Source organism: Plasmodium sp. gorilla clade G2 (genome assembly GCF_900097015.1).
Source record: "Plasmodium sp. gorilla clade G2 genome assembly, chromosome: 8".
NCBI lineage: Eukaryota > Apicomplexa > Aconoidasida > Haemosporida > Plasmodiidae > Plasmodium > Plasmodium adleri (nom. inval.).
Genome location: NC_041700.1, coordinates 1,097,501 through 1,110,185, shown reverse-complemented (window position 1 = coordinate 1,110,185; position 12,685 = coordinate 1,097,501). Strand labels below are relative to the sequence as shown.

Sequence of the window (12,685 nt, the reverse complement as noted above, 5' to 3'; positions counted from 1 at the left end):
TATATATTTTTATTTTTAACATTTCCTTTATTATTTTATTTATTTTTATTTACACCCATTTTACATAAACATCAACCCATACAAGTTCATACAAATAATTAACATATAATATATATATATATATATATATATATATATATATATGTGCATACATATACCTAATTTTTATTTTATATAAAATAGAAATTCCATATATCTATTTAATAAATTACATATTTCTAAGGTTAAAGGATTGAAAAAATTTGGGGATTGTTCTTACCTTTAAAAATATAACATGCAAACAAATTAAATATTATAAATTAAAGAATAAAAAAAAAAAGTATAATCAAAATATATATAACCTGCACATATATATATTTTTTTTTTTTTTCCCAAGTTAAGAAAGACAATAAAAATCAAAGCTCATAATATAATTCTAGTTCTAAAAACAAAAATATTTTTAAGAGGGAAAAGAAAAAAAACTTCTAGTTATCTTTTAAGTTAAGGATTTTAATAATATAATTTAAAAGTTTAATATATTCAAAATTAACTCTTTCCCTTCTTTTTTTATAAAATGGAAACTGAAAATGTTTCTTTAGCAAATGAGGAGAATCAAAATGAAAATTATGGTTAGTTTCCAAAATGAAAAAGAAATATACATATATATATATATATATAATATTACACTATAATATATATTTTATTTTGCTTTTTTTTTTTTTATTATAGAACAAGAAGAAAACATATTAGGTAACATGTGAAATAAAATAAAAAATTACCATATATAAATAATCATATATATATATTTAATATTAATTAAAACTTTTTTTCATATTATTTCTGTATTTCTTCATTCAGCACAAGAAGCTGAAATTGTTTTAATTACTACCTCTCTCGGGGGTATTAAATCTTCGTTTTTTTCATCCTTAAGAGCTCACCAATTATTGAACTGTAAGAAGTATATTTATTTTTCAATAGATGCCAATAGAGATACAAGTTCAGCAAAAAGTAAATACAGAGAAAAAATAAAATATAAGCAAATATACACACATACATACATATATATATATATTGTTGAATATTCGTTTATATTTATTAATACATATTAATTTCCCATGATACATTTAACTTTTTTATTTTTAGATCTGAAGGATATAGAGTTATTTAATAAGTGGAAAAAAGGAAAGATACTCCTTTCCAATGAAAATGGAATTGTTCTTCCACAAATATTAATTGATGGAGTACCATTAGGAAATGATGTAACAATGCAAAATCTAGAAGATGAAGGTATTTTAGATTATATAATAGCTAGATTGAAATGTCCACATTGTTTGATTGATAAATCAAATATTGAAGAACGTTGTCCTGGTTGTAAAAAATATTATGTCACATTGATTACAGATGATCTAATTCAAAATGAGTCTGTTATTAGAATACTACAAGGAGAACCTTATAAAGAAACAGAAAACTAATAATTATATATGTCCAATTTGTATATATATGTATATATATAGATAGATATACATTTTTAATTCAATATAGATTTTTTTTACATTTTTATTTATTTTATATAATCTTCAATTTGTTCATATATATATATATATAAAGAAAAAAAAAAAAAAAAAAAATTTTTTTTTAAAATATATATATTTTCTTATATATTTATTAAAGATTAATGAGACTAAAAATAATTAAATATTACACAAAAATAAAAAAATAAAATATAAAAAATAAAAGAACAAAGAAGAATGTCTACATTTTGTAATATTCTTTATATTATTTTTATTTTTTTTTAACGTGAACATTATATTTACCTGACCCGTTCATAAAAAATATATCTTATTATAAATAGAAAAAAAAAAAAAAATTCATAAAATTTTATAAATAGCTATTTAATTAAGGATAGTTCTCAAAAAAAAAAAAAAAAAAAAAAAAAAATTATGTTACATAATTTCCCTTATGTGTTCATTTCCACATAAATATAGTTAAATATATATATATATTTATTTATTTATATATAATATATATATTTTTGAGAATTCTAAAAAATTAATATATATATATATATATATATTTTTTTGTGTATAAAATTTATTTATATTTTCTTTTTTTTTTTTTCCTCACGTAGCTTGATGCATGCGAACTTGAGTTGAAGATTTAAGTTTATGTGAATTTTATAATTGAAGAGGGAGCAAAAAAAAAAAAAAAAAAAAATTACTAGTATAAATAAAAATATATATATTATATATATATTTTTTTTTTAATTTGATTTGAATTCTTCATAATAAAAATGATGAAATATAACAATAATAATAATTATATATATATATATTATTTGTTCTGCAAAATATATATGAAAGTAACATTGATCCCTTTTTTATTTACAACACACGTAAAGGTTCAAATATAAGTGAACCATAATAAAAGGAATTGCATGTTATTATAACATTTTACAACACATTTATAAAATGTTAATAGAGAAAAAAATAAAAACTATTATAAAATTATAAAATAACCTCAAAAAAGTAAAAAAGTAAAAAAGAAAAAAAGAAACCAAACAACCAAGAAGATATTTGAAATTATATATTCAAAATTTTTAATGTTATTTTGTCTCACATATATATATATATTTATTTATTTGTTTAAAAATTAATATATTTTTAATGATTATAAATTTTAAGGCACATGCTCTTATTTTTATAAATTTTATAATCGTTGTTTTAAAGGGAAATGATCCTTTTGCATAAGAAAATTTATTTTTTTCTTTATTTTTTGAAAATTTGTAAATTATATTAAGGTTTATATAACATATTTGGTATATTTATTTTTTTATATATATATTTGTATTTTTGAAAAAAATTAACTGTATTTATTATATATATTATTATCTTGAGATATAGTTTACAAGGCAAAATATTTTTTTATATTGAAATATAAATTAATTAAAGAGAGTTTAGCGTTGTTCATTTTTTTTTTTTTCATTTTTCTTTTCTTCCCTTTTTGGAAATGTAACATAATATAAAAAGAAAAGAAAAGAAAAAAAAAAAAAAAAAAAAAAAACAGCCAAAATAATTCATCCATTTAAATATATATGTGCATATAATTATATATATATATATATATATATATATTTTTTTTTTTTTTTTTTTTTTTTTTTTTTTTTTCCATACATAACAGTTTTGGCTTGTATGTAAATAATTCATTCATTTATTTTTATTTATTATATCATTTATTATTATTATATATATATTATTTTATTTTTTTTTTTTTGTTTGTTTTCTATTTTGTAACTACATATGAAAAAAAAAAAAAAAAATGGTGAGATGTTGTTTCTATAATTTCTGTCCACATTTAAAAATTAATATAAACATAATATATTTTTAATTCATATATTTTTTAATATATTAAAATAGAGATAAACATAAATATGAAACAAATATATTTGAATGTATGCTTTATTTATATATAATACAGAATATATCTTTGTTATATGAACATTAATATTATATATTAAATATATGAGCGCTTTATATATTTATTTATTCATTCATTTATTTTATTTTATTTTATTTTTCCGTTAATTAATATATTTATATATGCATATTTATTTATGTCTACATTTACGAAATAAAAAGTTTTATGTTTCTTTTTAAGAGATATTTTTTAATACATGTTGTAAAAATTTTGGTCATATAATAAGCATATTATACATCCTCATATATATATATATATATATATATATATATATGTATATATTTCTCTTTGATATTAAAGAATAATGTATAAAATAAAATCAAAGAAGACAACCTCTTTTTAAAACATATGAATTAGTGTGCATTATATTTTATATTATAGTTCATATATCATTTTAATATATATATATATATATATATACATTTCATTTAATTTTTATTTTTTTAAATTAAAACTTGTAACATAACATTTATATACATGATATTTATAAAAGGATGAAATATAATACATCTTTGTTCGTTGCACTTATAATAGGCTTATGCCAATCAATAAGTGCCCTTATAAGAAATTCGAATACTCCTCAGGCCTTTTTAATACCTGAATTGAATAATAATGAAAATAGTGAATTTAATAATAATGAAGAAAATTGTGATATACAGAAAATAGCCGAAGAAATGATGGAGAATTTATTGAATGAAAAAGATATGTATACTAATATAATGGTAGCATTACAAAATAGATTAAGTGATGATTATTTATGCTCAGAACCAAAATATGAAAATATATGTATACATGAAAAAGATAAAATATCTTTATCTTTTCCTTGTTCAAATCCTAAATATGAAAAATTAATACATAAATTTACATTTAAAAAATTATGTAATTCTAAAGCAGCTTTTAATAATACATTACTAAAATCTTTTATTGAAGAAGATGAAGAACAAAATACATTTAGTCTTATGCTAAAACAATTTAAAACTTTATTAACATGTGTGGATGATGAATTAAAAAGTATATATAAAGAATCTATTGATTTATTAATCGATTTAAGAACATCTATTACTGAATTAACACAAAAATTATGGTCAGGTAAAATGGTTAATGTTTTAAAAAAAAGAGAATTCCTAATAGCTGGTATTTTATGTGAATTAAGAAATGGTAATAAATCACCACTAATTAGTAAAAGTTTAGAATTTGAAAATCTAGGAATCTTAAAAATTAATAATGAAGAATTATTAAATGAAGCTTATAACGCTTTTTCAGATTATTATTATTTTTTCCCATATTTTATTCAAAGCTTATTACAAAAAGGTGGAATGATTGAAAGGTTAATTAAAATCCATGAAAATTTAACTAAATATAGAACTAAAGATATGGTAAATAAAATTAATGCACAATCAAAGGGAGAAGTATTAAATAATGAAGAGATACTTAATAAACTAAATAATTATAAGCATTATTCAAAACATGGTATATCATCATTTATCCAATCGAAGGAAATAAAAATAGTAAACCAAAATGTGAGCACAGACAACACAAATAAGAGTCACCAACAAGATAATAATGGTAAAAATAATAATCAACAAGTAAATAATAATAATAATAATAATCAACAGGTAAATAATAATAATAATAATAATAATAATAATAATCAACAAGTAAATAATAATAATAATAATAATCAACAGGTAAATAATAATAATAATAATCAACAGGTAAATAATAATAATAATAATAATCAACAGGCAAATAATAACAATCAACAGGCAAATAATAACAATCAACAGGCAAATAATAACAATCAACAGACAAATAAAAACGATATACATGCACAAAATAACAACCACACAAGTGCAGAACACAAAAATAATATTTTATTCAATCCTTTATACTCCATCAATCCAGAAAAACCAAAAGATATTGTTAGATTATTAAAAGATTTGATAAAAAATTTACATATTGTTAAATTTGAAAATAATGAACCTACCACAAAAATAGATGAAGAAGGAATTAGAAAACTTTTAGAAAATACTTTTTTCGATTTAAATGATGATATTCTTATAGTACGTTTATTATTAAAACCACAAACAGTAATACTAACAGTCATACAATCCTTTATGTTAATGACTCCTTCGCCATCAAGAGACGCAAAAGCTTATTGTAAGAAGGCATTAATTAATGATCAACTAGTACCAACAAATGATACTAATATTTTGTCAGAAGAAAATGAATTAGTTAATAATTTCTCTACCAAATATGTTTTGATTTATGAAAAAATGAAATTACAAGAATTAAAAGAAATGGAAGAAAGTAAACTAAAAATGAAATATTCAAAAAACAATTTGTCAGCTTTAGAAGTTAGAAATCCACAAAATAATAAAGATAAAAATGATCCATCCAATAAAAATAATAACACAAATAATAACACAAATAGTAGTAATAATAATAATAATAATAGTAGTAGTACACCACTAATTGCTGTAGTTACTGATTTATCTGGTGAAAAAACAGAAGACATAATAAATAATAATGTAGACATAGCAACATTATCAGTTGGAATACAAAATACTTTTGAAGGACCAAATGCAAAGGCTGCAAGTTTTATTAATCACATTTCATATGCAACATTACTTTTTTTCTCCTTTATTTTAATTAACTTGTTAAATTAAATCTTATTATAATTCAAACATAAAAATTAAAACATAAAAATTAAAACATAAAATTAAAACATAAAATTTAAATGTGTGCCATTTTTTTTTTAAATTATTATCATTATTATTATATATGGTATGTTTTTACAAAATATATGTTATTATTTTATATATGATATATTTTATATATTATATGTTACATATATTTTTCTTGCTTTTTTTTTTTTTTTTTTTTTTGTTTACCCTTTAATATTTCATTTATTCCTTTTCTTCGTATGTGTATGTTTTTTTTCAAATATATTTCATTATGTGTTGGTATATATATAATAATTATATGTACATCTAAATATTACACATCATCGTTTATATATATGTGTATATTTTTTTTGGTTGTTGTTTTGTTATATATATATATATATATATATATATATATATATATAATATATTTATATTTATTCATTTATCTTTAATTTTTTCTTTTTTTCAAATAATTCATCAAATTTAATAATTTATAAATAATATCAAATAAAAAAAAAAAAAAAAAAAAAAAAAAAGTAAAAAAGCACCTTGCCTGTTCAGGCAACTTTGGACATAAATAGCTATTTCAAAAAATTATACAAGACAATAATAAAAAAAAAAAAAAAAAAAAAAAAATAATAATAATAATATACCTTTTTATAAATATATCTATAAAATTATTCTGTTTTTATTTATCATCTACATTGAGAAAATGAAAACTTTATAACTATAGTCAAGTTAAAGAATATATGAATAAAAATATATATATATATATATATATATGAATTATTCGGCTGTTTCTATAAGTTTATATACCTCCTTAATAATTACATTATCAATATTGGTTTTAAAACATTCCATAAGTAGAGATAATTTTTCTTTTAATGATTCCATTTGTATTTGCTTGAAAATTTGTTTTTCCAAAGAAATTGGTTCATCATTAATATTAATATTATCATCATTATTATTGTTGTTATTGTTTTCGTTGTTGTCTGATATATTATTTTCATTATTTTTGATTTGCTTATTTCTTAATTTCATCTGCTTGGTAGTAGGTGTTAAATTTTTTTTCAATTGATTTGATGCTCTTTCAATTTTAATAAATAAATCATTTATATTATTTTCTAGCTTTAAATTATTTTCTTTAATTTTATTAATTTTTTCTTCAATATCTTGACACTGTAATTGTATATTGTTGAGTTGGGTATCGCCTTCTTTAATTTTTTTATTATAATCGTTTATATTAGTTTCTAGATTATTTATATGATCATCTATTTGTTGCCATTTTTTATTTAATTTATTTTTCTTTTTTAATAATATTTTATATTGAGGATCTATAGTTTTAATATTATCATTGAAGTCTTTATTTGTTTGTAGGATATCATCTAATGTTCTTTGAAAGTTTTTAGTTTCCATATTTTCTTTGTCAATTTGTTCATCTATTTGTTTTAATTGATTTTTTAAATTAATAATATCTTGATCTATTTTCATTTTATAATATATATGTTGATTTTCATTAGGACAAATATCTTTCTGTTCCTTATTTGTTTGGTTACATAAGATAATACTATTTAATTTTAGTTGTAGATTATTACATTTATTTTTTTTTTCATAGAGTTGTATATTTAATTTATGTATTTCATCATTAATATTTTTTATGATAACTTTTAAAGATTCAATATGTGCATTAATATCTTGTTCAGATAATTTAGCATTATTTATATTTTCTTTTTTTTCTTTTTTACATATATTTAAATTATCTACATGTTTTGAAAACGTTGATTTTAGTTTATCCAATTCAATTTTTAAATTTAATTCAATAAGTATAATATTTTCTTTTTCTTTTATCTCATTATTTATTGTACTTTCTAAAGATTTAATTTCCATTTGTAATTTTTCATATACATTTTTATAATTAACTTTTTGTTCTTGTAATTCATTTTGATATATTTTAATATTTTTTATTTCTATATTAATTCTTTTCATTTCATTATTTAATGTATTATATATATCCTCATTTTTGTGTAACTCTTTTTCTAATAATAAGATTTTTTTTTGATTTTCTTTTTTTTTTTCAAAGGTACTAATACCTGAGATTGTGTTAATTTTTTTTGTTAGAACTTGTGTCTGGAAATCAAATTTGTATAACATTTCTTTTTGTCTTTCTAATTCTTTTTCTGTTTTTTTAATATTACTTTTTATTTGTTTAATTTTGATTTGTGTGCCTAAAACATCTGATTCTAATGTTATATAATCATTTTTTATTATTTGTAATGTTTGAGTTAATTGAAATTTTTCTAGATCTAGACTTTTAATTTCATCTAACAAATTTTCTAATTTATTTTGTAATTGAACTAGAATTTGTTCTGTAGATTTTATTAAATCATTTTTTTCAATATTATTTAATTGCTCTTTTTGATATTCCTTTTTTGATTCTTCATAATTATTTGACATAGTTATATATGTATCATTTAAATCTTGTAATGTATTTTCTAGAGTATTTTTTTCTTCTTGTAATTTTTCTTTCATATCATATATTTCATATTCATATTCTTTATTTAAATGCTCTGAATCTATAATACATTGATCATATGTTATTTGTTGTTCATTTAATTCTTTTCTTATTTTATTTATATCAAATTGAATTTTTTTAATTTCATCATTTAAAATAATATTTTTATTTTTTTGTGTATTTATAAGATTTTCTTTATGTATACATTTATTTTGTAAAAGCTTTTGTTTATTTATTGTTTTTCTATAATCCTTTTCAAATGTATAGATAGTTTTATCTCTACATGTTATCATATCTATGATACATTTATATTTATTTGAAATATTTTTAATATCTTTTTTTATATCATAATATTCTTGCACTATTGATTTAAGTTCTATATCAAATTTCATATTATTCATTTTTACTTGTTCATATTTTTTGTCTTCTTCTATTTTTTGGTTTTTATATTTTTCTAAATTATATGATACATTTTGTATTTCTTTATCTTTTGATAATTTTATTTTTTCTATTTCATATTCTTCTTGTTGAATAATTTTTATTTTATTTATAAAATCATTTAATTCACTCTCTTTAAGCATTAATTCTTTTTTGATATCTTCTATATTTTTCTCACATGTGGTTATATCATTTTCTGTGTCTATAATTTTCTTATTATTTTTTTCTCTTTCTAATTTTATTTTTTGATTTTCTTTTTTTAAAAACATATTTTTCACTTGTAGACATTTAAATATTTCTTTTTGATCAAACTCAATTTTTTTCTTTTCTTCAATACTCTTTTTGATATTTTTTATTTTTTTCTTCTTAATATTTACATATTTTTCTAATTTCAAATAACGATTTTTCATATTACATATATCTTTATTTTCATCTTCTAACAATTTTTCTTTCTTCTTTATATCTTCAGATAATACATTTATAATATCATCACTCCATTCTCCATAATATCTATTATCTTCATTTAAAAAAGTATCATTAATCATCTTCATCTGAATATTATTATCACTATCCTCATTCTCAGAACTACTATAATTACTGAGTATATCATCTGTTGATATATCACTTGTGTCATATATATCATCTAATGTTTTTTTATAATATGAAGAATCTGTATCCTCCTCTTTTTTCTTTTTTAAGTCTATTACATTTTCTACATTATATTTATCACTACAAACAGAACTGGTTTTACTTTCTATATGTTCATATTTGTTATTTAATATAAATCCATCTTTCATTTCATTTTTTACATCATCCATATTAATGATATCATAATTATTTGAATGATTCTCATTTATTTCTTTTTCTTCTGGCACTATATCTTTTTCATATTCCAACGTTTTATGCGTATCTTCCATATATTCTTCACTCATTATATTTATCACATAAAAATAATATATATATAAATAAATAATTATATGATGAATTTTTTAAAAATATATAATTACACACATAATAAACATATATTAAATATATATATATATTTTGATTTATATAAAAATCAAGAGTGGTGAATTATTTTTTTTATTTACCTATTGGGTAATATAAAAAAAATATATATAAATATTAATATGTACATATTATATATATATATATATATATATATATATATATTTATTTATTTATATGTTTCTTTAAAAAATAGACAGCACTGTAAATTCATTTTATTATGAACATGTCTAAAATATAAATCGTCATAAAAAAAAAAAAAAAAAAAAAAAAAACAATACTAAACATATGTATATACTAATATCTCTTTTATGCTTTAATTCAAAAAGGAATTAAAAAAAAAATATATATATATATATATAATATTTTTACACCTATATTTTATATATACATGTTTATATGCATAATGAATATAAAATTTCAACAGGATGAAAAAATAATTCACTTAATTTTTGAAATGTAAATAAAATAATATATATATATATTTTTTATTTTATTTTTAATGCATTTTTGTTCTTTCTTTTTTTTTTTTTTTTTTTTTTTCTTGTTATTATATGCATATATTTCATCAGAATGGTATAATATTTTTACAAAAAAAAAAAATAAATAAATACATATTATATATATATATATTTTATAGTGTAATTTTATAAATATTAGACATTTTAAAAAATCAAAATGATATAATTAATGTATAGTATTTACATATATATTTATTTATATTTATATGTATTCATTTTATTGTTGATATTTAAAAAAAAGACAGAACGTCAAAAAGTTACATAAAAAATTATATTATATTATAATTTATTTTTATGTATGCGCATTTTTTTTAATGGGGAAAAAAAATTAATATTCACAACAACACAATGAATATTAAATATGTATTTAATATATATAAATATATATGTATATATTTTTTTTGTTTTTTTTGTTTTTTATTTTAATACTTTAATTTATATTTTAGTGTAACATTTTATCTATACAATGGAAGATGACGATTTCATCATAAAAGATAAAAAAGTAAATTATGAAACGTGTAGCACAGAAACGAGTACAAATAGAAAAAAATTTATAAATATATAAATATATATATTATATTAATTAATCAATCAAATAAGATATACTACTTTTATGAATATGTATATTTCCTTTTATGCTTCTTTTTTATATTTATAGTCGCTTCCTATATTTCTATAAACGAAAAGTGTCAACTGATAGAAAAGGAAATAAATGAAGATGAAAGTGATAATCCTTATTTGATATTCAATAAAATATCATCCAGTTTAATAGGTTCAAAATATAATAATATGATATAATATATATATATATATATATATATGTATATGTAGTCACCCCTCTCTGAATTTTTTTTTTTTTTTTTTTTTTATTTTTTTAATTCTTTTTAGCTATGTTACAAGGAGTAGAAGTTTTGTGTAATCTTTCTATTATATATCTGTTGAAAGATAATTATCATTTACACCCAGGTAAATAAAAAAAAAATAATATTAAATATATTCACATATATATGTATACACATATATATATATATATATATATTAATATGTTTCCTTTTTTTTTATCCTTTTCATTTGATACCCCTTTTAGCTTCACTTAGTATCGTTATGAGCTTTATAAAAATTCCATGGTCAGTTAAATTAATATGGGCTGTGATATCAGATAATTATCCAATATTTGGATATAGAAGAAAATATTATTTATTATTAGGATCATTTCTATGTATATTATCATTAATATGTCTAGGTTTAATTACTCATAATAATTTAATTATAACAATATTTTTATTGTTTATATATTTTTTTGGAAGTTCTCTTTGTAATGTAATAGGAGAAGCTCAAGTAGTTGAATCAAACAGAAACTGTTCTATAAATGGCTCTGCTAAAAATGTGTCTCTTTTTTTTGCCTTTAGAAAATTAAGCTTTGCTATTATGTCTTATTTATCAGGATATTTATTATTACATATGAGTAAGAAGCACATATTTTTAATTGGATCATTTTTACCCTTATGTGTATTTACTTCAGCATTTTTTATATATGAAAAAAGAAATTATAAAAAATCATCTATCAAACAACAAATTAAATGTATTTATGATATCATAAAAATATCATATATTAAAAATTTTATTATATTTATATTTATAATGATGTCTACACCATCATGTGGAAATACACTCTTTTTTTATATTACTAACGAATTAAAATTTAGTCCAAATTTATTAGGAAAAATGGCTATGTTCCAATCATTAGCTAGTTTCATATCTATTATATCATATATGCTTTTTTTTACTAAAATAAATATCAGAAAATTATTATTATACTCTACAATTATTATTACTCCTTTTTGTTTATTACCATTAATAGTTATCAAGAAATTAAATAATTTTTTATTTATAGAAAATTCTTTATTTTTTATTACAGATACTGTACTTATCGAATTTATAGCAGAATTTCAAACAATGCCTATTCTAGTATTATGTTCAACATTAATACCTGAAGGTTTTGAATCGACAATATATTCTTTATTATTATCATCTAATAATTTTGCATCTATAATTAGTTCCTTCCTTTCATCTATATTGACATA

General features: G+C 18.2%; 4 protein-coding genes across 4 annotated transcripts in view; 3 read left to right on the top strand and 1 right to left on the bottom strand.

Moving 5' to 3' along the window:
• Window positions 1–553: 553 nt before the first annotated feature.
• PADL01_0828100 (conserved Plasmodium protein, unknown function) lies at window positions 554–1,451 on the top strand (the record flags this gene model as incomplete). Its single annotated transcript, XM_028681635.1, has 4 exons — window positions 554–608; window positions 709–729; window positions 838–987; window positions 1,123–1,451. The coding sequence occupies 4 exons, from the start codon at window positions 554–556 to the stop codon at window positions 1,449–1,451; spliced, it is 555 nt and encodes a 184-aa protein (XP_028537994.1).
• Window positions 1,452–3,947: 2,496 nt separating this feature from the next.
• On the top strand, window positions 3,948–6,122 carry PADL01_0828000 (GPI-anchored micronemal antigen; the record flags this gene model as incomplete). Its single annotated transcript, XM_028681634.1, has 1 exon — window positions 3,948–6,122. The coding sequence occupies one exon, from the start codon at window positions 3,948–3,950 to the stop codon at window positions 6,120–6,122; it is 2,175 nt and encodes a 724-aa protein (XP_028537993.1).
• Window positions 6,123–6,908: 786 nt separating this feature from the next.
• Window positions 6,909–10,004, bottom strand: PADL01_0827900 (conserved Plasmodium protein, unknown function; the record flags this gene model as incomplete). The annotated part of the gene is made up of 1 exon (XM_028681633.1): window positions 6,909–10,004. One exon carries the CDS (start codon window positions 10,002–10,004, stop codon window positions 6,909–6,911), a length of 3,096 nt encoding a protein of 1,031 aa, XP_028537992.1.
• A 1,063-nt stretch (window positions 10,005–11,067) lies between these two features.
• PADL01_0827800 (folate transporter 1) overlaps window positions 11,068–12,685 on the top strand; it is a gene marked incomplete at both ends in the record, with an annotated part of 1,883 nt that continues 265 nt past the window's right edge. Inside the window, 4 exons of the mRNA XM_028681632.1 lie at window positions 11,068–11,134; window positions 11,260–11,373; window positions 11,490–11,567; window positions 11,689–12,685. The exon at window positions 11,689–12,685 is cut by the window's right edge and continues 265 nt beyond it. Coding sequence (XP_028537991.1) covers window positions 11,068–11,134; window positions 11,260–11,373; window positions 11,490–11,567; window positions 11,689–12,685 — 1,256 coding nt within the window. The remainder of the gene's footprint in view (window positions 11,135–11,259; window positions 11,374–11,489; window positions 11,568–11,688) is intronic.